Raw genomic sequence first — 23,371 nt, 5'->3', positions numbered from 1 at the left:
CAGTGAAAAGATTTCAGGTTTCAGTGTGACGGATGCCATTGTGCGCTTTCCACGATGTTCACGATTTTCATTCTAAAGTGACAAGGTCGTCCATGAGAATAAAATTGGTGTAGAAGAAAATTTCAGTTCAACAATTATTTGCAGTGACTGGGATTATTATTTATTTTTTTTATTTTACTTTGTCATAAAATCACCATAAAATCGCATTTGAAACGAAATAACAATGACTCATTTACTAGTTATGATTATTTCCGTGTAGTACAGCGATATACTGTATGACACTATAAAAAAAATACACAACTCCTAAATGTTAAGATGTTCAGTGTGTGTTTCTCTTCGTGTCCTGCAGGTGGTGCACTGCACACACTGATCTGACACTTCTTAGCCTCTTCCTTTCCCATTTCCTTAACAGATAACAATCTTCTCTTTCTCTTAGTTCTCTTACTCAAAATGAATGATTCATTTTAAATATAAAATGTTAATTTAGGAATAGACCCTAGATGGGATTCATTCACCAATAAATTGTCCTAGGGACAATTTATCTTTAGCCAGTCCACCTCCTCTCATGTTTCTGGGAGGTGGGAGGAAACCAGAGAAACTCCATACAGCTCAGGATTTAACTGAGGACCCTGGAGCTGTGCCACCCAATGCACCTCTGTACCTCCATCTGTTTTATGTTTGGGTCATGTGGACCTAAGAATAGAAAAAATATCAATGAATTATCAATTGACACCATCTGCCTTTTACAAAAATAAAAGAAATAGGTGAATGCCACTGCATGTTATGAGAAGTGTTTTTGTTTTTGTGTGTGTTTGTTTCCCCAAAAATATATATATTCAAGGTTGGTCATTTAAAATATTATTATCTGTCTCAGCTACCCAAAGTCAATATGACCAGTGAACCATATATCCAGGCTAAGAAGCAAACAGAACACAAGTGTCAAACTATTACAATGAAAGGATTACACTTTTTAAATAGTCTGTCTAACAGAACAGGTTTATGGGGCTGACAATGTGGAATAAATTAGTTCTAAATATTTCACAATCATCCTAAAAATGCCAACGACCAATAATGAGAAGGGGGAAAGCTAAACATTCATTCTCCAGTAAATGCCACATGCTGTGTTACTTTTATCCTGCTGCCAGTCTCTCCTGCAATAGTGTGCAACAAAGTGTCAGTGTTTAAAAAGTTTGTTTTTCTGTTTAAAACTGGTATACAGAAGGGCAGACATCAAATTGAGTCCAGACTACAAGTTTATGAAGCTTGTGGCCAGTGTACAAATGTCAGATGCAGTACCATAGTCAAATGTCTTGACACTGAAGACAAATCCAGCTCCTCTTCTTTGCACTAGCATTCACATGTACAGTATTTGTTTGGATTTTGAGTTTCAAGAGATCTAGCTTCTACTACCGGCAAAATAACTGACTATAACTTTAAAGAAAAAAACAGCAAATATACAGTCAATTCTATGTAAACCAATAGTTTGGTGTGAGCACAGCAATTCAATGAGTATAGTGTAACTGTAACCGTAAACTAGAAAGCGACATTACTTTTATTGTAATCCAACACTTAGCTATTAATAAGTTATATCAATTAATTGGCCCTCATTGGCTAATTTGATACAAAAATAGCAAGTTGTGCTCTCTGTGTATTCCTAAAAATGAGTCTGTAACTGTGTGACAGCTTCATGAATGTAGAAGGGACATGCATCCTCTGAGTTCTGCACATCTCCTACGTATGAAAAGAGTACATCCTACCATTAGACAGTAGGAGAATGTCTACAAAATCAGCCAGGTCTCAACAACACCACAAAAAAATAAAAATCACTGCTTATGCATAGCTGTCTTACTTGCTTCCACAAGAGAGTCTTTCTTGATGTTTGTACTACAAGTGTGTTTAAAGGGCAAATCAGGGCACCCACAATGTAAAAATGACTGAGACATGATCCACATGCAAATATAATTTGCACTGTAATGCGTAAGCAGTCTTAGAGATTTATATGCAAAAGTTTCTGGAATATGTTGTAAAACCTCAGCTGTAATTGCACCAGAGTTCTTGCTGTTTCCCAGTGTGGTAGGAAAGGCGGTGTTGTGCTGATTTATTCAGTCTCTGCCGAGGGGGCCCAGATTGCACAAGAGTAAAATGGCAAGCTTCATACTGTCTGCACCCCTTTCCTTCCACTCCTCTAAAAGCCCTAGTCTGAAAAGGCCTGGTGAGGGGCTAGGTGGATGCTCATAGGGGTGATTTATCATAGTCACTCCCTGGAGAACTGTGTGTGTGTGTGTGTTTTTTTTGTGTGTCTAGCACACACAAACCACACAAAGCTTATATTCTAAACAAATAATAGTTTTCTCTGTTTATTCACATGCATACATACACTCCACCAGTGTGTACAGAAAACCTAAGAGCTGCCACACACACACAAGCAGGGTAAAAATGGATAGCCATTTCTTTTTGGTAGTTTGGGGGAAAGGGATGGATTGTATATGCGTGTACATGCATGAAAGGTGGACATATGTCACAGGAAATCCAAGGGTGGGAGAGCAAAATACAATTCACCAACACACATATGTACATACAATCACCCACATGCTTATAGAATTACAACATAGTGTACAGGTCACTCTGGTCAGGAAGGAACACTTGAGGGTGGAGAAGACCTTTTGACTGGCTTGATATGTCAGTACATTTGTTCAAACATATACACACCCAGAGATATCACAGAAATCTGTTTTTGCTCCTGCAACTGTGAAAGCACTATCAGTGTGGCAGTAACTGCTACAACTTATTTCACTCTGTTCTCACAGACTGTGGACATCATGTCCCAGACAATTCTCGCTCTGCCTTGGGTGTTGGCCATTAGAAAGCGGAAAGGTGGCAAACAATACAGGAAGGGTTTGGGGTCAGAGACAAATCACTTCCTGGTTTGATGTACAGCACGAACAATTTTGCAGTATGTCTATATGGTGCACTTCCTTTCAGTTGACTCACTGATTTCCTGTCTGAACCTAAGGTGGGAGAGGACAAGTTCACATGCTGATAGATGTAGATAGATAAAACAGAAGGGAGAGGGCGACTATGTGTGAACCAGTTGACTATGGCTTTGGCTGTTGACTATGGCTTATTCGCAGACATGAGAAATGCAGACAGCAAGTGGGCTTTAGAATTGTAGTAGCACAAGGCTCTTTATGATCATGCAGTAAATATGCAAAATAGTGAATTATACATGCAGAACTGTGACAAAGTCTCTGGAACTGTACTGGAAGAATTAAAACATCATTCTTTCAAATTATATTCCCTCAGTTGGTGATTTGATGATGGTGGTGGAGAGTGCTGCCTAACACATCTGGTCATTTTGCAGGCCATTGCATGTTACTTATATAATTTTCATCCTCATCAAACCTTTCAGTGACCCTCGTGACCTGTGGATGGGAGTGGAGTCATCTTGGAAAAGACCACTCCCACCAGGATAGAAACTTTTAATTATTTCATCAGGATTAAAGTGATCATCCCTGTCTATGCTGTATATATATATACATACAAATATATATATTTGCTGTAGAGCAAAGATGCCTTGAAAAATAATTAAATTAAATGTTTCTCTGTTAAGAAAATACTATGAAGCGCAGTAAACAGTAATAAATGAAACAAAGTCAATATTTGGTGTGACGACCCTTTGCTTTAAAAGTAAAATGAGTAATCTCAGGTACAATGTGTGCAGTTTTATAAGGAAATTAGCTGGTAAGTTTCACTGAACAGCTTGCAGAACCAACCAAAGGTCTTCAGGAGACTTGCTTCTTATTTTTTGCTGCAAATCCCAGCAGCCTTTATTGTGTTTGCATCTGAAAAGTGGTCTCTTACATAATCTGCTGCTTTCTTTACTAACATACAAACATTCTTCTGTAACATTTAATTTTGTGCTGGAAAACTAATGTTTGGTAATCTAAAATGTATTTGTACTGACTCGATAATGTAGAAGTCATCAAATAAAAACACTTATGAACATCTACTCTTGGTTTTAGCCTTCAATTTCACCTGTGAAGACTGTATTTGTTGTTAAAAAGAATAAGCCAACATTAAGATTGGAGAGCTGTCTATGGGAGAAGAGCAAACCATTTTCTCAAAGACTGATGAACAGCTGATGACAGAAACATTGTGAGAGCTGTGAAAAAACTCCCAAAAACAATGGTCAGTGACATCACCAACAACCTCCACAGGGCAGGGGTGAAGGTATCACAATCCAGCCTTCGAAGAAGACTTCAAGTGCAGAAACATAGAGGCCATACCACAAGATGTGTACCACTCAACAGCAATAAGAATCAGAGGGCTAGACTGGAATTTGCAAAAAATTACAGAAATGATCCACACAAGTTCTGTAATGAGAGATTCATCTCTACCAAAGTGATGGAAAGACCAGTGTGTGGAGAAAGAAAGGATCTGCTCATGATCCAAAACATACAAGCTCATTTGGGCAACATGTTGGAGGTGGTGTCATGACTTGGGCTTGCATGGCTGTTTTTTGGCATGGGCTCACTAATCTTTATTGATGATGTAACTCATGATGGTAGCAGCAGAATGAATTCAGAAGCTTACAAGAACATTTTGTCTGTCAATTTACAGAGAAATACATCCAAATATATTGGGAGGAGCTTTATCATGCAGCAAGACAATGATCCAAAACACACAACAAAGGACTTTATTGGGGGGAAAAGTAGAAGTTTTTAGACAGGTCAAGTCAATCACCACACCTTAACCCAGTTGAGCAGCATTTCACCTCCTGAAGAAGAGACTGAAGAAACCCCATGAAACAAACAACAACTGAAAGAGGTTTCAGTAAAAGCCTGAAGAAGCATCACAATAGAAGAAACCAACAATTTGGTGATGTCAAATAAGTTACAGGCTTGATGCAGTTACTGTAAGGAAGGGATATGCAACGAAATATATAAAGTAAATAACTAAAGTGTTATTTACTTTAATTTACTTTAAGACTTAATAAATTGGGTGGTCTGATACAAAAGGTTCTATGTTTTATGCTGTTTTACACATCTAGATGTAAATACCAGGAAATAAAAGCTGAAATCCTAAACTCTCGTCCCATATCCATCTTTTGATCTCAAACCCAATTGTCTTTGGTGCTGTTCCAATAGTTTCGGAGGGGACTGTATATATGGAGTCTGTATGTGGTTAAGAAAGAGTGTAAAAGTGGTTTGCATGAGTCCCCTTACCTGGGCCTCTCACAATGGCGCTAGTAATGGTCTCCAGACTTGGCCAAAATAAATTGATTTTGAAATGGGGCAAAACCAGGAATGTGTAAATCACAGAGATTTTTTCTTGTGTTGGAGTGTGTGTTTGTGTATAATTCTGAGATGGCACACTGCCAAGACCTACTTGCAAACAGTAATAAGGATTGTGTGTATATGTGTTGATGTTTGTGTTTGTGTGTATACATGATCTATGGGGCTCCTAGGACATACTGTAGAATGAGAGACAAGTGTTCAAATGTGTCCAAGTGTCTCATTTATACTATGTATACTACTATTTATACTCTGTCCCTGTATCAGAAAGAATGACTATGTATTTATTTACATTCCTATGCATATACACACTCACACACACTTATAAGCTAATAAGCTCATATGTACTTGGTACATATTTCAGCTATATGCTAAATTATTGCAGATTCTTAATTTTTACATTATTCTTGACTAGCCACTAACGTTTCAGCACATACAGTATTTTGGAACTCTAGAGCTGATAGTCACTACAAATAATGAATGTTTATCCATCATGTTACCCAAAAGAAGAAAAATCTTTTTGACCACAAATGGTGCAGTCAAACTCAGTACATTCTTTTTCGACCAAAGGCTGTAAAATTGCAAAGCTGCAATATGACACTCAATGATATGGAGAAAGAAACTTATGGGCTGGGATGAGGAAGTGAAGAGGGCAAAAGATGAAAGAGAGTGAGGAGAAGCCAGGAAGAAAGTCGAGGCAAGACGGGGAGCTGGGATGGGAGGAAGAACAGAGGGTCTTATGCAGGGGGTGTGGAGGGAGGAAGAAGAGGAAAAATTGGAGCAGATGACTTAATCACTCTGTACTGCCACTATAAACACTCTCCTCCCTCCACACACACACACACACACACACACACACACTTGCACATGGTCAATGAATATGATCCCCTGTGAAGTCACTCTCCCCTCCCCTCCCTCCTGCACTATGAGAGCCTCCAGAGCCAACTAAAACGTATGTGTATGTGTGGCTCCCTCTCTATTACCCTTTCCTCTCTCACATTCCAGTGCAGTTGAGGGGTTTGAGTGCCTGGATACAGACACAGGAGGAAACACACGGCAAGGGAGTGAAAGGGAATTCTCTACTCTGGACTGTAGACTGAAAATTGTTTGGATTTTTTTCCCCCTCCAGTTCAGACTTTGAGCACACCCTAATTGTGCCTTTATTTTATATAACTTCTTCACATCTCCAGCTGGACATTTCATCATTCTAGAGCATCAGAAGCATCACAAAGTATTTTCGGTAGCTCTGGCATTTTTTTCCCATTTAAACAGGTCAAGTGATTGGTCACGAAGACCAGAGAATTGGTCCATTAACACAGGGGTGAGTTGATATATTCTATAACAAAAACTGGTTCTTGGACAGTACAGTGTTTTGCATTACTGGTCCTGTAGTAACCATCCACTTTGATTCTCTAAAGCATCCACTGAGTTCCAGAAGAGAAACTGTTACTCTCACTATACAATACACTAAACTCCTCCAAGAGCTGTATATGAGTTGATATCTGGATGAGGTATATTTGAGCAGCACTAAAATGTGCAGTGCAGGCAAACTCCAGGACCAATTACAATTACAATAATGGAAATTATGTGTTGATTTTGTGTATTAGTGTTTTCGTGTACTGTATATTGTCTTGAATGCACATTTGGAGACTTAAAGTTGGGATTCCTAAGCTTGATTATGTGTCTCCTATTTCTTGTTGTGGGTTTGTTGTAGAGATGAATTGGGAAAATAGAAGATGGGCAGTGAGAAAGATTAAGGTGGAGCACTTCCACCAATAGCTTTTATTATTTACATCCTGCAAGTTATGCCAAATTTAGTATCATGTGAAGGTTTTGGAGGACATGGATAATAGCTTTTCCCTTGCTCTGGAGTAATGCCACTCCAACCTGTCTGAATTGTGAAGTCCAACGTAATAATTGAGTTATATTTGAAAGAGTAGTTATAACAAATGTTATATACCATTATTATTGGGCTGCACAAAACCTTACATTATCACCTGAACTTGAAGTTTTTAAAAAAAGTGCAGAATCATGACCTCTGAGTGCCCGTGTGAGTGGACATAGAGGCAGCTGATGTTAATGGTGTGGAAAAAATGGCTGTGAGTTTTGCTCTTGACAGTAAAATATATAAACACAGAGCATGGGTCTCTCTCTCTCTCGCTCTCTCTCTCTCACTCTCTCCCTATTTTGGGGAAAGGAGTAAATGTACTTTGTTTTGCTATTCTGTTCAATAGAAATAAATTAACATCTTTAATTTAAACATGTTTTACACTCAATTTTATGGGCAGTTGTTAAATAAGATCAATATACTGTTGATACTATTGGTCTATTGATAATATTTCTGTCCTGATCAGGCTGTGACAGCCCTGTCTCCTCCATGATGGCGGAACTCCTGCAGCCCAGCACTAACAGTCTCCGGGTCCCAGGTATAATATACTACATAGTCTCCTGCTCTTATAGCCCGTCAGCCTCAAGGTACAGTGTGTAGTGCATTCTGAGATGCTTATCTGCTCACCAAGGACATAAAGATTGGTAAATTGATTTACTGTAGCCTTCTGTAGCCATTTCACATAAATATTCCAGGTTTCTGAAATACTTAATCCAGCTTGTACAAACATCCATGCCATGATCACAATCACTGAGATCACATTTTCCCCCATTCTGATGTTTGATATGAACATTAACTGATGATCTTGACCTGTATCTGTGTGATTTTATGCATTGCGCTTCTGCCACATGATTAGCTGATTGGATAAGTGCATGAATGAACAGGGGTACAGGTGTTCCTAATAAACTGACTGATGTATTTCAAGTTCCATTTCTTGTTAATGGAAATTATGGAAGCATTCTAAAGTCTGAGGAAATAGACCTCTTATTTGTTTTTGCAAAAAAAGTCAACTCAGATTTTTAAACTCGACCATATTTGCTAACATTAAGGATTCCCGATCCTGCTATAGTGCAAAGTGTTACTCAGTTGATGCCTAATATAATCAACCAATAATATGTATGACTGAGAAAAATACATGTTTGTTACCTCTATAATATATGAGAATCCTCATACAAATGGAAAAAATATCTGAACATCCCATTGCAGCATCATTTGACTCATATTTAAAAGATTTTGATGCCATGTATTTCATTCATGTATCAAACTAACACAATGTTAACTGTTGAAACCCTCAGTAACACTGGATTTTGACCCGGCTACTATACTCTTCTTTGTTATGTGCTATTACTTAATTCAGTAACTACAAAGTTGACTAATAATAATGAAGAATGATGTATGCAGTCTGTGATGCTTGTAAAGAAATTCTGCTGAAATATAATTTGATAAATTATGATCTAAAAACAGATTCTGGTAGTGGTGCACTGTGGTTCACATAGGTGTGGCATATCCTTATCTAACATCCCCTCTGTAATATGCGTGTCTGTTTGCATGTGATAACATTCCAGTCATACTTCTAAGTGAGTTATTCATTTTGTGTATGTGTCAGTGTGCACATGTATGCATCTGTGGGTTTGAATGCAGTAGTTATTTAAGTTATAGGGATGGGTAAATCATTATAATGATGGCATAAGTTCACACAGCCTTTCAAGTGAACTGGAATTCATGAATCCTTAGAAACCTCAGGAAAACACTTCAGCCGATTTCGTCTGCTTAGTGTGAAAGTGGTTAATATTTTTCCCTGGATTAGGCTGGGTACATGCTGACAACAGATTCAGACTTTCAAATAGTTTAAAAGGGAATGAGAGAGAAATACTGATAAGAAGGTGTGAAAATCCATTATGCACTCTATAAATACTTTCACCAGTCATGATACAGTCCCCTATTAAAGGATAAGAAAAGCAAGGCTAATTCTTTTGTTTTTGCTGTACACTGAAGACATTTGGGTTTGTGATCCAAAGATGAATATGAGACAATAGATCAGAATTTGAACTTTCATTTTCTGCTATTTACATCTAGATGTGTTAAACAACTTAGAACATGGTAACATTTGTTTGAACCCACCCACTATTCAAGTGATCAAAAATATTGAAACATGTGACTGATGGGTGTTTCTTGTTGCCCAACATTTTTTACAATACTGCTTGGTTTAATGAGAGTACAATCAATGTCACACGTAAAGTCATAAAGGATGTTTTTAGTGAGTGTAGAGATTCCAATAATAATGATCTCACTTTTGCCCATATTCAGTTTTAAAATGTTGGAGTTAAGCCATCTTTTTGAATTTACACATGTTGATAATAGACTGGTCTGGAGCGTGGAAGCAGAGCTACAAGCCATATAGATGTAAATGTCATCAGCATAACAGTGGTAACTGAAACCGTGGCGGCAAATAAGTTAACCCAAAGGCATTATATATAATAAATAGATGAGGTCCAAGAACCGATCCCTGAGGGACACCTAGTTTCAGATACATTGTAGGCGATTGAGATGTAAAACTGTCTACCCGTGAGATATGAAGTAAGCCACGAAAAAGCAGCACCTGTGACACCGATATCCGAGAGGTGGCAGAGAAATAAGTCATGACAGTAGTCAGTATCAAAAGTGGAACTAAGATCAAGTAATAGAAGAATAGAGAGAGAACAAGAGTCACTGGAGAATAGTAGGTTCTTGACAACCCTTACAAGGGCGATTTCAGTACTGTGAAGTGGACGAAAGCCAGATTGAAAGGGGTCAGAGAGATTATTTTGAGCAAAGAAAGATTGCAGTTGGAATGCTTTCCAGTATTTTGGAAATGAACGGTAAGTTAGAGATAGGACGCAAAATTTGAGAGAACAGTACGGTCCAAGTTAGGTTTTTTAAGAACTGGAGTCACTGACGCAGTTTTAAGCGGTAAAGGGAAAGAAGCAGAAGCTAAAGATCTGTTTATGAAGTGTGAGATAGGTGCAGAGAGGTCAGAATGACAGCATTTGAGGAGAAATGTAGGAACAGGATCAAGTCGCAAAAACGAGGAGTTTGTAGAGGGATTTGTAGGAATAAAACTGAACAATTGTTGACAAGCATGGTCAGGCAGAAAAAATCTGAGGCCTTGCCTATAAAGCACAGGCGGACAGCATTCAACTTTTCCTGGTAATAATTCAGGAAAGAACAACAGAGCTCTTCAGATACATGAACATTATAAGCCGGAAGTTGAGTGAGCTTATTTATTGTGTCAAACAAAACCTTAGGCCTATTGCTTGCTTAATTTGTAATTGTAGAAGCATAGCTAGACCGCTCAGAGTTCAGAGTGACTTTGTGTGTATTGAGGTGATCACTGAGAGCTAGATGGTGAACAGTAAGACCAGTTTTCCTATTAAGCCATTCGAGCCATCTACCAGGGACTTTTAAGGCCCAGAGCTCAGGTGTATGCCAGGGGGGAGTGCATACCAGGCCGAGCTGGGAACAGACCTAGTCTTAATATGTGCTCATGCAAAATATCAGAAAAGAGTGGTACTTTGAGAGTATCATTGAAGGAAAGAAGATATCAAAGATGTCAGAAATTGTAGAGGAAGCAATGGAAGCAGAGAGTAATGTGGCATCAACAGATTTAAGGTCTCTTCTCTTCCAGATGAGAACAGATCCAGGTCTACATCTCCAAACAGCTCTCCTTCCCCCTCCAGAAACGACTGCAGTATCGCTCCTCTCACTCCCTCGCCCTCTCCGGTATGACACCACATACTAATCTCAGATCAGTTGCCACGTCCACATTTTTGTTGTTAACCTTAATAGTGCAAAGCCAAAGCTGACTACTGCTTTAAAGCCCAGTAACGATAAAGCAAAAAGTGGCATTCGCAATGTCTGCAATTATGTTTCTTTACTTAGTGCCCTGTATGAGGCTTTTAAGCCAAAATGTGAGTTAATCCTACATTCTTCTTACAAACTGTAATCTGTGGTGGGCTTTAAAACGCTTTAATTCAGAGTCTACCTTTAGAAAGCATTAAGAAGATATTCAACCATGACACACTCCTTGAAATATGAAAACAAGTCTAGAATGTTCATTTTCCCTAAATGTAGCTTTAAAAGGGTCAGAGAGAGGAATGGAAGGTGAGAGAGAGGAGAGGCTGTTTATTTCAGTACCAGGCAGAGCTGCAGATCTGATAACCATACCTCCTTGAGAAAAGGTTACAGCACAGGTTTCCGGATGGAGAGACTCCTTTTTTTCTCTATGTTTTTCTCTTCCTCACTGGACATTGAATTTTTCATGGCTGAACATTTTTATCCTGTTCCTTCCCATACCAAACTTTTAAAAATGTCTCTCCATCACTCCCTGCAGAGAACTGAGCTGAGGCCACGTGTAGCACGTCCGTTTTCTGTAGTGGTGGCTATTGATTTTGGCACCACCTCCAGTGGCTATGCCTTCAGTTTCACAGAGGACCCAGAGGTCATCCATATGATGAGGTAACTGATCACATCAGTATTTAATGACCTAATATCTGTCACTACTAACTTCCATCCAGCACTATGCCTATAGAGACTGATAAATGATGAGTTAAAGCAACACCAAAGACAAGACCATCATGCAGTTCTGGTCATGCAGAATAGCACAATCTCTCCCAAATGTTTACTTCTATTTCTTAACAGCATCATCTTCTAATCTCCACAGGCGCTGGGAGGGTGGAGATCCAGGCGTGGCCAATCAGAAGAGCCCGACCTGCTTGCTGCTGACCCCTGAACTGCGCTTCCACAGTTTTGGCTTTGCAGCACGAGACAGCTACCATGACTTGGATCCTGAAGAAGCCAGACACTGGCTCTACTTCGACAAGTTCAAGATGAAGATTCATAGCACTAGTGTAAGCATGCATGCATACAACAAATAAACATATTTTATGCCGGGCGGCTGTGGTTCAGGTAGTAGAGCGGGTTGTCCACTAATCGTAGGGTTGGTGGTTCGATTCCCGGCCCTCATGACTCCACAAACCGAAGTGTCCTTGGGCAAGACACTGAACCCCAAGTTGCTCCTGATGGCAAGTTAGTGCCTTGCATGGCAGCTCTGTTATCATTGGTGTGTGAGGGTGTGTGTGTGAATGGGTGAATGAGAACCCGTGTAAAGGGCTTTGGATAAAAGCGCTATATAAGTGCAGACCATTTACATATATATGGTGGATATTTTAGGATGGAATTACATAAAATCACAGTATGTCTGGGCTTTGGACAACATTATGGAAATGAAATGGCACGAACATTCACTAGAAACATTAGTTTAAAGACTGCGTGGTTAACTAAGAAATGGGAAGTTAAAACATTTTTGCAGCACTTTGTCCTGTTTTATAGGACCTCACCATGGTGACAGAGTTGGAGTCGGTGAGTGGAAGGAGAGTTCGGGCCATTGAGGTTTTTGCACATGCTCTAAGATTCTTCCGGGAGCATGTTTTAAAGGTAAAGTATAAAAGCAGGTTTTCTTTCTCTCTGTTTCACTCCAGGACATGGAATTGTCACATCGCACCCATTCCAGACATACTTAGTCACACACAATTATCATTCTTTCAGTACCTGCGCTATCATGCTCATAGTGGGAAATAAAAGCATGTAAAAAGAATATTAAACATTGGTTAGACTTAAAAGGTGAAAAGGTTGGTGTGTCCTAGTGCAAAAAGGTATACATAGCTAAGATGGTGGAGCTAGTAAACACTGTGTTGTTTATCCTCTTACTTTCTGGACCTTATGGGTAAATGCTAGCATCAAATCTGACCACATCAATCTGTTATCTGTTCAGCATACACAGCAAAATCCCCTGTGTTGATTTAACACCCAGAGGGTTGAATGCACACTCTACAGTGTTTATACAAGTCCATTGGGCACAAATGAACACTCTGGGTGTTAATTCAACACTAGGGATTTTACTGTGTATGAGCAGTTTAATGTGATTCAGACTTCCAATAATGTGAGGAAGACTTATACATGTTTGCTACATCGGCAGTGTGGCCTGTGTGAGGTAAATATTAGATTACAGATTAGAGATTATAGTAACCTATAGTATATAACCTAGATATTCATGCAATGATCCAGGAAATATATAAATATATTGTGCTTGAGCACAATATATTTATTAAGCATTGTCTCATAAGTCAAGATCTCACTGCTTTAGTATCCTGGCTTCAAGTGGTGGAAGGCTCTTCCTTCTCTAGTCCAAATAGACAACTTTCTCTAGTCCTTCCTCAAAGATCCAAAGACTTAGCTTTTCACACAGTATTTAGGATAAGATCTATACGTATCTCTCTGCACTGCCATTTATTGTTTGTGCTCTTAGGTTTAGATTTTTTTTCTTCCTTTTTCACTAACTAGATCACTTTAGCATTTGTACATATCAGTTCCAGTCTTGCAGGCTATAAATGCTTATACATTACTTTTTAAAAACTTTGTATCCGCAGTTGTTTGCATTTTTTGTAACTTTCTCTAGACTAAATGCGAATGTAAACGTAAGGGTAGCTTTCTCTGAAGCTGAAGGAGATAAGAAAGTTAACCTCAGTTAAAAGTGAACTCTGTGTGTGTGTGTGTGTGTGTGTGTGTGTGTGTGTGTGTGTAGGAGGTGAAGGAACAGTGTTCGTCTGTACTAGAACATGATGAAGTGCGATGGGTCATCACTGTTCCTGCTGTGTGGAGACAACCAGCCAAGCAGTTCATGAGAGAGGCTGCATACCTGGTAATCCACTTGAACTCAGACCATTTGTGTATAACCATGCGGCATTCATCAATGCCAGACACACTCAAACTCACTGACATGCCTTTCCGCTTGTTTCTCATTCTTTCTCACACACACATGCACACTCATAAAGATGACGCTACCCACCGAGAGTGTAGTACAGTTCTTCAGGAAGTGTGTGTATATATGTGTGTGTGTAAAAAGGAACGCATGCATGAATAAGATGTGTTAAGGATTTCTCATCATCCGTCACACTTTCCCATTCATCTTTACTAGCTCAATTCACTACTGCCACTGATATAGTTTTTCGTCATGGATCTCCAACGTGCAACTCAATATGATGGTGTTTTGAGTTGAGGCAACCTTCTTGACCCGCACAGCTTTTCTGCTCTCCTTGGTTCTGAGGGTTCGAGAGGGTGTAGTTTCCTCCTGGAGGTGGCTCTGAGTTTGAACAATACATGAGACAGGCGCACAAATACAGGAAACCACGCCTGCTCCGGCCAAGCATGAGAGAGACAGAGAGATAGAGTGGGAGAATGGGGAGAGAAGGATGGAGAAAAGCAGAGAAAAACAAGGCACTTAATACATTGTTGCAGCTTACTTTTAAAAGCTTTGTATTGTGTTTGTGTAGCTAGCACAGATCAGTAAAGCAGCACTGTTGCAAGGCTTTAGATACTGTTGCTTGTCTTTCAACTTTTATCTCTTCTTGTTCTCTCGTTCTATAGGCAGGTCTTGTGGCTAGAGACTCTGCTGAACAGCTACTCATTGCTCTTGAACCTGAAGCCGCCTCAATCTATTGTAGAAAGCTCCGCCTCCACCAGGTCCTTGACCTCAGCCAGAGACCAATGACCAACGGCCTGGACCAGGACGGGTCCCGTCCCTTTGACTCCAGTTTCAGGCAAGGTACTGGACCTCCTTTAACATTGCTCTTTTTTAAAATGTTACTCTTAATGATAAACATGATTGTACAAAGAATACTCCAGGCAAAGCTCCAGCACAACAAAGCAGATCCCTTTGCTGCATTAACATGAGATGCAAAACATCTTCAGGGTCTGGGAAATCAAGATGGGCTTTCATCCCGTGGTGGGGTTGTGGTTTTCTAGGGGAAATACTGTATCCTTCTTTGGTATGTGTGTCAAGGTAAATTTAGGAGCTGATAGAGCACTATTGGGGGGTTCAATCAGAGGGGTATGGTAAAACAGCATGTGGTTTATATTAAGAGAGTGAGAGGGAGAAAGTGGGGGCCGGGGTTGTCATTCTCCTTTTAAAAACAGGCGTCCCTCAAATAAACCACCATCAGCGTCTATCATAAGACAATAAGACCCCCTTTTGTTCATGCAGCCATTCCTAGAAAAGACATGCTATTGGTTTTTGCAGCTTTCTCCCTTACATAAGCATATACGCACTCACAGTATACAGACAAAAGCTTATACCCCCAGCACCACATACACATAATTGAAACAAGGTGCTTTTGGACTATGATCTCAGCCTCCTTTAGTCTGTTCAGTCAGACATTTCACATTTACTCTCCATACCCGCACTTCCCTTCAAACTCCTGCCCCTTTCTTTTCTTTCTTTAAAATCCACAAGCATTTGAATGATGGCTCCCTGCTCTCTCAGTCCCAAAACATGTTTGACATTGAAACTGTTCCAGGTCTGTATGCACCCCTCTGCTTCTCCACCTCTCCTTTCTTCCAACTCGTTCACTCTCAAGTCTGAAATGTGCTTCTTTGGAGCTGCCCATCACTGTACAATTATAGAGAAAGAGCTGATTATGCCAAGTACAGTGACAAAAAGTCTAGCAACTGTGAGAAAATATGTTCTTCATAATTTTCCATCCACTTGTTCTGATTGCACACATGTATACAAAGATCCAGAATAATTCTCATTATTGATGATCATAATACAAACATCTGCACACACTCAGATTCTCATATTACACACTCAGGCTGTCCTTATATAGCAAAACTGACAGATTTGCTCAGCTTTTGGCTGCAATGATGTCAGCCAGGATTGGAAGTCATTACTTTCCAAATAGAATTTTTTGTTTTCTTTTCTTTTCTCTTCTCTCATTTCTTCTTTAATGTTGTTCCATACTGTAAATGGTTTCCAGACTGCGTCTAAAGCAAAAGCACTCCAGCTCTGAAATTCTGGAACACACAAAGACTTTGTAAGGACAAGATTGTATTCATTTAAATATTTCGCTCAAGACATCTTAGTGGTCAGTTTTGAATGTACTACTACGTGTGTTGAAATATGTAGCTACAGTATTAGGAAATGGGTTCCTTAAGGGTTTGGTGGATAGTTAAGGGTCTTGCAAAAGCTTGCCAAAAACGGTTCTATATAGAATCTTTAAGGATTCTCTCAGAGGCACAACCAAAGATCCCTTAAGGGTTTTATAGTTTTGAGCATACAACCAATAGCTGTATAATGAGCAGTGGTGTGCTTTTGATGGATTTGTATGTAAACTCCCCAAGTTCTACCAAATCACCCCATTGCTGCATTCCCTCCACTGGTTTCCAGTAGCTGCCCCCATTAGATTTAAAACACTGATGCTTAAATGGACCAGCCCATACATTAACATTTACATTTATTCATTTAGCAGGCGCTTTTATCCAAAGCAACTTACAAATGAGGAAATACAAGCAAAGCGATACATCAAGCGGAGAACAATAGCAGTGCTACCATACAAGATATTTTAATTGACTTCTAGAAAAGCAAAGTGCACAGAGTAGAGGTGTAAGAGACAGAGTACGTTTTTTTTTTTGCATGTTTTTTTTTTTTTGTTGCATATTTCTCTATTCCCAGGTAGACCAGCCCATACCTACCTGAAGGCACTTATCACAACCTGCACTGCACCATATTCCCTTTGAACATCAACTGGACAAACCATCACTTAAAATACAAGGAAGACATACACTATATGGCAAAAAGTTTGCAGACACCTGACTATCACACCCATTTGTGGGTCTTCCCCAAACTGTTGCCACAAAGTTGAAAGCACACAATTGTCTAGAGTGTCTTTATATGCTGTAGCGTTAAGATTTCCCTTTACTGGAGCTACGACCCCCCACTCAACCCCACTACGACCTCAACCCCTCTGAACACCTTTGGATTGAATTTGAATGCGGACTGCACCCCAGGCTTTCTTGCCTGACATCAGTGCCTGCCCTCACTAATGCTCTTGTAGCTGAATGGGCACAAACCCCCACAGCCGTGCTCCAAAATCTAGTGGAAAGCTGTCCCAGAAGAGTGGAGGTTATTATAACAGTAAAGGGGGAATAAATATGGATTGAGATGTCCAACAAGCACATGGGTGTGATTAGTAAGGTGTCCACATACTTTTAGCCATATAGTGTTTAATGAGCACCATTAAAAAACAACAGCAACAACAAAAATAAAACAACAACACTTGACTGTTTTTGTTACTGTACCTACTCGTACTAACTCCGCTCAGACAGGCTTTAGCTTGATATTCTAGATCCTGATATGTGTACATTTGGATATGTTTTAATAGAGACACTTATGCAACTCATTCTGGATAAGGGTATCTGATAAACTATTTTATAATGATTTCAGCGAATAACTTCTATGGCTTACAACTGCATCATGCAAGCCATAGAAGCACAGTTGAATCAGATGTAACCTAAATGAACTGGCTGAAGCTCAACTGAAATTAAGGGTCACAGTTAATATGACAAGCATTAAGTGAGGAAATGCTTTGTTTTACAGCAACAATAAAAACATTCCCCCTGGAATACATGCACTCATTTGCTTCAGAAAGAATGAGAATCAGAGACCATTCCTCCTTGAGTATTCATCATTAAGCGTGTACTGTAACTAATGCTGCGACTCATACAGTACACCACACAAAGTCCATGTAGTCCTGTCAGCTAAGCTGAACAACAAAGAAGAGTATATGTTAAAGAAAAAGAGCTCATGTTCATGAAAAATATGGGCTTTGTTATTGTTTTGGACCTCCACTCCAACCCCCATCCCTTTACTTCTTGTTGTAATGTGTTTTTTGCTAATGAAGTTCATGTGCTGCTGATTAGTAACAATGGTTCACAGATTAAAGAGTGAAGTGTATGTTTATATATTACAGCACGTGAACAGCTTCGCAGGGCCAGACACAGCCGAATATTTCTCGTGGAGAGTGGAACTGGGGAACTGTGGTCTGAGATGCAGACGGGTAAGAAACGTAGCACAAATATATAGGTTGAGGATGGAAAAAGGTTTTCAAACAAAAAAAAGTCATATGAAGAATATGCCACATAGATAGTTGTAGGATGTGTTACAGAGGTGCTTCGGGTATTCTTGCCATCTCACAGCTCCAGGTTGACTGGTTCGATCCTGAGCTTTGGTTAGTATCTGTGTAGAGTTTTGCATGTTTGTGTTGGGTTCCTCCAGGTACTCCGGTTTCCTCTCACCTCCCAGGTGGACTGCGACATTTACAAATTACCCCTACATGTGAAAGTGTGTGTATGGTGCCTTGTGACAGACTGGATGTATTCCTACCTCACGCCCAGTGTTTCCAGGATTGGCTCTGTATCCACTGACCAAAATAAACCAGTTTCTGAACATGAATGCAGATGAAAAGGATTGTTGTACTGTTGTGAATATATGTTTTTGAACATTTAACGTTTAAATAAAATGGTAGACCTTTATATTTCCTTAATTATATTTTTTTTCCTGTAATTACCTTTACGAGACAACACAGAAATAGAAGTGGAACGGTATAATGTCATGTTTATTCATATTAATTATTTTCTTAATAATTAAAAGTCATTAAATGAATGAGGTACTCACACATCCACATTGCCATGTACAGTTAAAAAGATACGCTGCCTAAGGACTCATATGTTGTGACAGAGATTTGCAGCAGTTGAGAGAAGCAGGCAAACTGCATTTATAGATGGAATGAATCGGCTTATTAAAAAGCCAACGAGCAGAACTGTAACCAGACATGTTTGACATTGATACAACAAACACAAATCAGACCGCCCAACCATGACTATTTCAACATATAAAACCAGCCAAACAAAACCCCCACACAAACACACCACAGTACATGGCTTTTCATTTCCTGAGAAAGGTATAATATCCTGGTGGTACACAATATCAATATCTATTACACAAGGGACACAAAAAAGCCAATCGCTTTGCCCACACTTCCTGTACGTGATGTTTAATACAATTTAATCTGTGAATAACTGGAACAGAGAAGTAATTCTTGTTGTTTTGAAACTGTACAATTACATATTTTTCTGCTGTAATTTCAAACTCACATTTGAATGTGCCGGTAATCACATATATGTTATTTCTGGCTGCAGCTGCTGTATCTCCATGGAGGTGCTTTGTGGGGGTGTGTGTATTTTAAAGCATGCTATTGCTTGCCAGGCAAGCTCAGGAGGTCCAGGTCAAAATAATCAGTTCTTCAGGTCCAGATGTTTCCTGCCAAGAGAGAGGAGGAGCGAGCGAGCAAGCAAGAGAGAGAGTAGACGAGATAGACACACAGAGACATACGGAATATGAGCCAACTCCTCACACAAAACCCAAAAATATAGTTTGCGCTTGTTAGTGATGACTTTGGTTGGGGAATTGGGTGACCGTTAGACATTTTCAACTGCTATGTCCAAGACACCCCCATAGTAAGAGGGATGTGGGTGGTTCCCCTGGGAATGGAGGTCTCTAAAGTGAAGCAGCATTTACAGTATACTGTATGCTCCCTCTCTACTTTCCATGCTTTATGCCCTCACGCTATGTCCGTTATGTTCTCTTTATGCACTTATGTTCCTCTTCTCACTAGTGCTTTCTCTAATGCCATTAAAATTGAACGACTTTTTACAGGTATGTTTAGCCTAACCTTAAACTAAATGCATTTTCAGTGCAAAATGAAACTTTATGCTTTACTTTAGGGGAATGACCCCTTGCAAACTGCATGTGTGTTGTTGTAGGGGATAAGTACATAGTGGCAGACTGTGGAGGCGGGACAGTGGATCTCACGGTACATCAGATTGAGCAGCCTCAGGGAACACTGAAGGAGCTGTACAAAGCATCAGGTGAGTGCAGGAGTGGAGCACATGGCCATATGCTTATTATAATGAGAGGCATTATGTCATGCAGTTTTCTAAGTATATGCTAATAACGTTCCTAGCCTGTATGAGAACAATATGTTGTGGCAGTAAAAACCTGTAACAAGTGGCTGACTGGATGTAATACTCTATTAATTTATTACTATATAATTTTTTTTTCATATACTTTTGATTTGTTGATTTATCTGTTCCAGCTAAACGCTGAGAAGATCTCTTGAGAAAAAGAAAGAAATACCTTAGCATAAAATGAATCAAATCTCTATCTTCTGTTATTACCATAACAAAGAAGTTGAGATTTCTCTGAACTTAGAATAGAACAGAAAAACTTTAACTCAAAACTTGTTGAAAAAAGTTATTGAATTCCATACAACTTTTAAAATATGCTATATGTTGTAAACTATACAGTAACTATAATATCCATCCATCAATTCCTTTCTGGGTCTGGAGCCTATCCCAGATGGCATGGAGCACAAGGCAGGGTGCCAATCTATCGCAGGACATAATCACACACACCCATTCATACACTACGGACAATGCATGTTTTTGGACTGGGGGCGGAAACCGGAGTACCCAGAAGAAACCTCCGAAGCACAGGGAGAACTCCGCACACAGGACCGAAGCAGGAATTGAACCCTCTGCCCTGGAGGTGTGAAGCAAATGTGCTAACCACTAAGCCACTGTGCCCCCCTAGTAACTACATATTGTAAACTAATAAAGAGAGTTAGGATCAGCACTGGTGCAATACAGTAAAACACTCTTTCTGGTTAATTACACCAAGGAAAATAAATGGCTGGAAACACACAACCACAAACATTTCCCCCACTGAAATAGTATTCCAAGCTCTTAAAAGATGAATTATACAAATGTAGAGCTTAACTTGCAAATGCCTTTGACCGAAGAATTCATGAAAGCGTTCCACATTTTTTTTTCTTTGCATGACTGTTTATTGACCCGACAACTGTTTTTTCAAGTTTGAGTGAACAGGTTTTTGTTCTTTTCTTAGTAAAGAGAACTCTGCCAAATGTTTTGGAAAATATGCACGAGTATTGATTTAAGTATCATGATATTCATAACAGCCCCCAACCCCATGAAGCAGTGTACTATTTCCATTTACCTTTTCATCAGTTTTAGTGCAATATACTGCAGTAAGCACTCAAGTGATTCTGTTCTGTGTTCTTCAGGAGGTCCGTATGGCGCAGTAGGTGTAGACCTGGCTTTTGAGGCGATGCTGTGTAAGATATTTGGGGCAGACTTCATTGAAACGTTTAAAGCCAAGCGTCCGGCTGCTTGGGTGGACCTGACCATCGCCTTTGAGGCTCGTAAACGCACAGCAGCCCCAAGCAGGACGAGCGCACTTAACATCTCTCTGCCCTTTTCCTTCATCGACTTCTACAAGAGACACTGTGGCCAGAGTGTGGAAACAGCGCTACGCAAGAGCAAGTATGATTGTTCTCACATGGCCAAGGAGGTAGTGGTAGGATAAACAGAAACATGCCTCTTGAAATGTAGACATGGATTTGATAGTAATAAAGGTGCAGTATATATTTCGTTAGTATATGTAATTTATCTAATGCAACTTGTAATTTATGAATTTTTTTGCAAAAATGACTTGATTATGAAGAACAAGACAAAACACCAGTTGCCTACATGGGACATACTAATAATAACTAATGTACTGTTAAAGCGCACCTATACGAAATAATATGGTAATGGGAAAATATTATTGTTTTGAAACATCAATAAAAGACTGAACATTAGAGTCTCTACTGTTAACACAGCTTATCAAAATGTGCATTTTCACTTTCCAGTGTCAGACCATTCATTTTGATGTCTCTTTCAGTATGAATATAGTAAAATGGTCCTCACAAGGGATGCTAAGGCTCACGGCAGAAGCTACAAATGAGCTTTTCCAGCCTACCATCAGCAAGATCATCAAACATATTGGTAAGACAAACACTCTCTACTCACACACTTTGGAAAAAAACCCCACAAAAACCTGTAAACACAGCTGAGTAAACTCTTCTTTTTTTTCATTTATAATAGAGGACCTGATGGAGAAGGAGGAAGTAAAGAACGTGCGCTTCCTGTTCTTGGTGGGTGGTTTCGCTGAGTCTCCTATGCTCCAGCGTGCGGTCCAGAATGCACTGGGGCAGCGCTGCCGCATTATCATCCCTCAGGATGTGGGTCTTACCATCCTGAAGGGTGCAGTGCTGTTTGGCTTAGACCCCACAGTGGTTCGAGTCCGCCGCTGCCCATTAACGTATGGCGTTGGTGTCTTAAACCGCTTTGTAGAGGGTCGTCATCCAAGTGAGAAACTTCTCATCAAAGATGGCCGGCATTGGTGCACAGACATCCTTGATCGCTTCGTTTGCACTGACCAATCGGTGGCCTTGGGGGAGGTGGTTAGGCGGAGCTACACCCCAGCCAGAGTGGGCCAAAGGAAGATTATAATAAATATTTACTGCTGCACCAGTGATGATGTGGTGTACATTACTGATGCTGGAGTGAGGAAGTGTGGCACCATAACTCTGGATCTGCCCGAGCCAGAGGCAGGCGCCATCAGCAGCAGCACAAATGGAGCAGCGCTTGAGCGCAGGGAGATACGAGCCACCATGCAGTTCGGAGACACCGAAATTAAAGTGACTGCTATTGACATGGACACAGGGAGACAGGTCAAGGCTTCTATTGACTTCCTGTCTAACTAACCAAATTACCCACACTTTGAGGAAAAGACAATAGGTATATGAACTATTCAAAAGACTAATTCAGATTCCATCTATCCTAAAATAGTTTGGCACATTTTCTTACAGTTTATCAAGCTGTCTCATGATAAGAAACCAATTCAAAACTTTATTTTTGTAGATTGTTACTATTGCTGAGAATTATTACTGTCCAAGTAGTCATGTTTTTTATTATCAAATCTGTTATGCAGATACTTACACATTTTTCTTTTTACTTTTAAACCAACAATGCCACCTAGTTGCTTGGGGAGAAACTGGACATTTCAAAATGTACTGAAAAGCTGGAATACAAGTTAATCATAAGGACTTCAGAGGAGTCACATACACATTATAAATGTACACAAATGTTCTCACATTATTTTCTTTAAGTGGTCGTTTTTTGTTATGCAGTAACTTTGAATACATACCCAATACATATTATGAACCCAAAACCTAATCTAGTATTCATCCTTGGTAAAAACCAGTCCATAGAGTTGCTATAACCACTGTGTTTAAGTTCAATACTCTGCATGTTATCAAACAAAGCACATGAAAAAAGCTGAGAATATGGCAGAAAAAATACTGCTAAACCTTCTTAGAGCTTCAGCATTTAAATAAATAAATAAACAAACAAGACA

General features: G+C 39.7%; 1 protein-coding gene across 1 annotated transcript; it reads left to right on the top strand.

Moving 5' to 3' along the window:
* The first annotated feature begins 5,942 nt into the window (after positions 1–5,942).
* Positions 5,943–23,369, top strand: hspa12b (heat shock protein 12B). The gene is made up of 13 exons (XM_053629268.1): positions 5,943–6,615; positions 7,649–7,720; positions 10,847–10,941; positions 11,552–11,676; positions 11,882–12,068; positions 12,550–12,654; positions 13,802–13,918; positions 14,644–14,821; positions 18,024–18,110; positions 19,876–19,980; positions 21,195–21,453; positions 21,854–21,957; positions 22,057–23,369. Exons 2-13 carry the CDS (start codon positions 7,672–7,674, stop codon positions 22,716–22,718), a joined length of 2,073 nt encoding a protein of 690 aa, XP_053485243.1. The 5' UTR covers positions 5,943–6,615; positions 7,649–7,671; the 3' UTR covers positions 22,719–23,369.
* Positions 23,370–23,371: the final 2 nt, after the last annotated feature.

This window comes from Ictalurus furcatus, chromosome 7 (assembly GCF_023375685.1).
Source record: "Ictalurus furcatus strain D&B chromosome 7, Billie_1.0, whole genome shotgun sequence".
Classification (NCBI taxonomy): Eukaryota; Metazoa; Chordata; class Actinopteri; order Siluriformes; family Ictaluridae; genus Ictalurus; species Ictalurus furcatus.
This window is presented reverse-complemented; position numbering and strand designations above follow the sequence as displayed.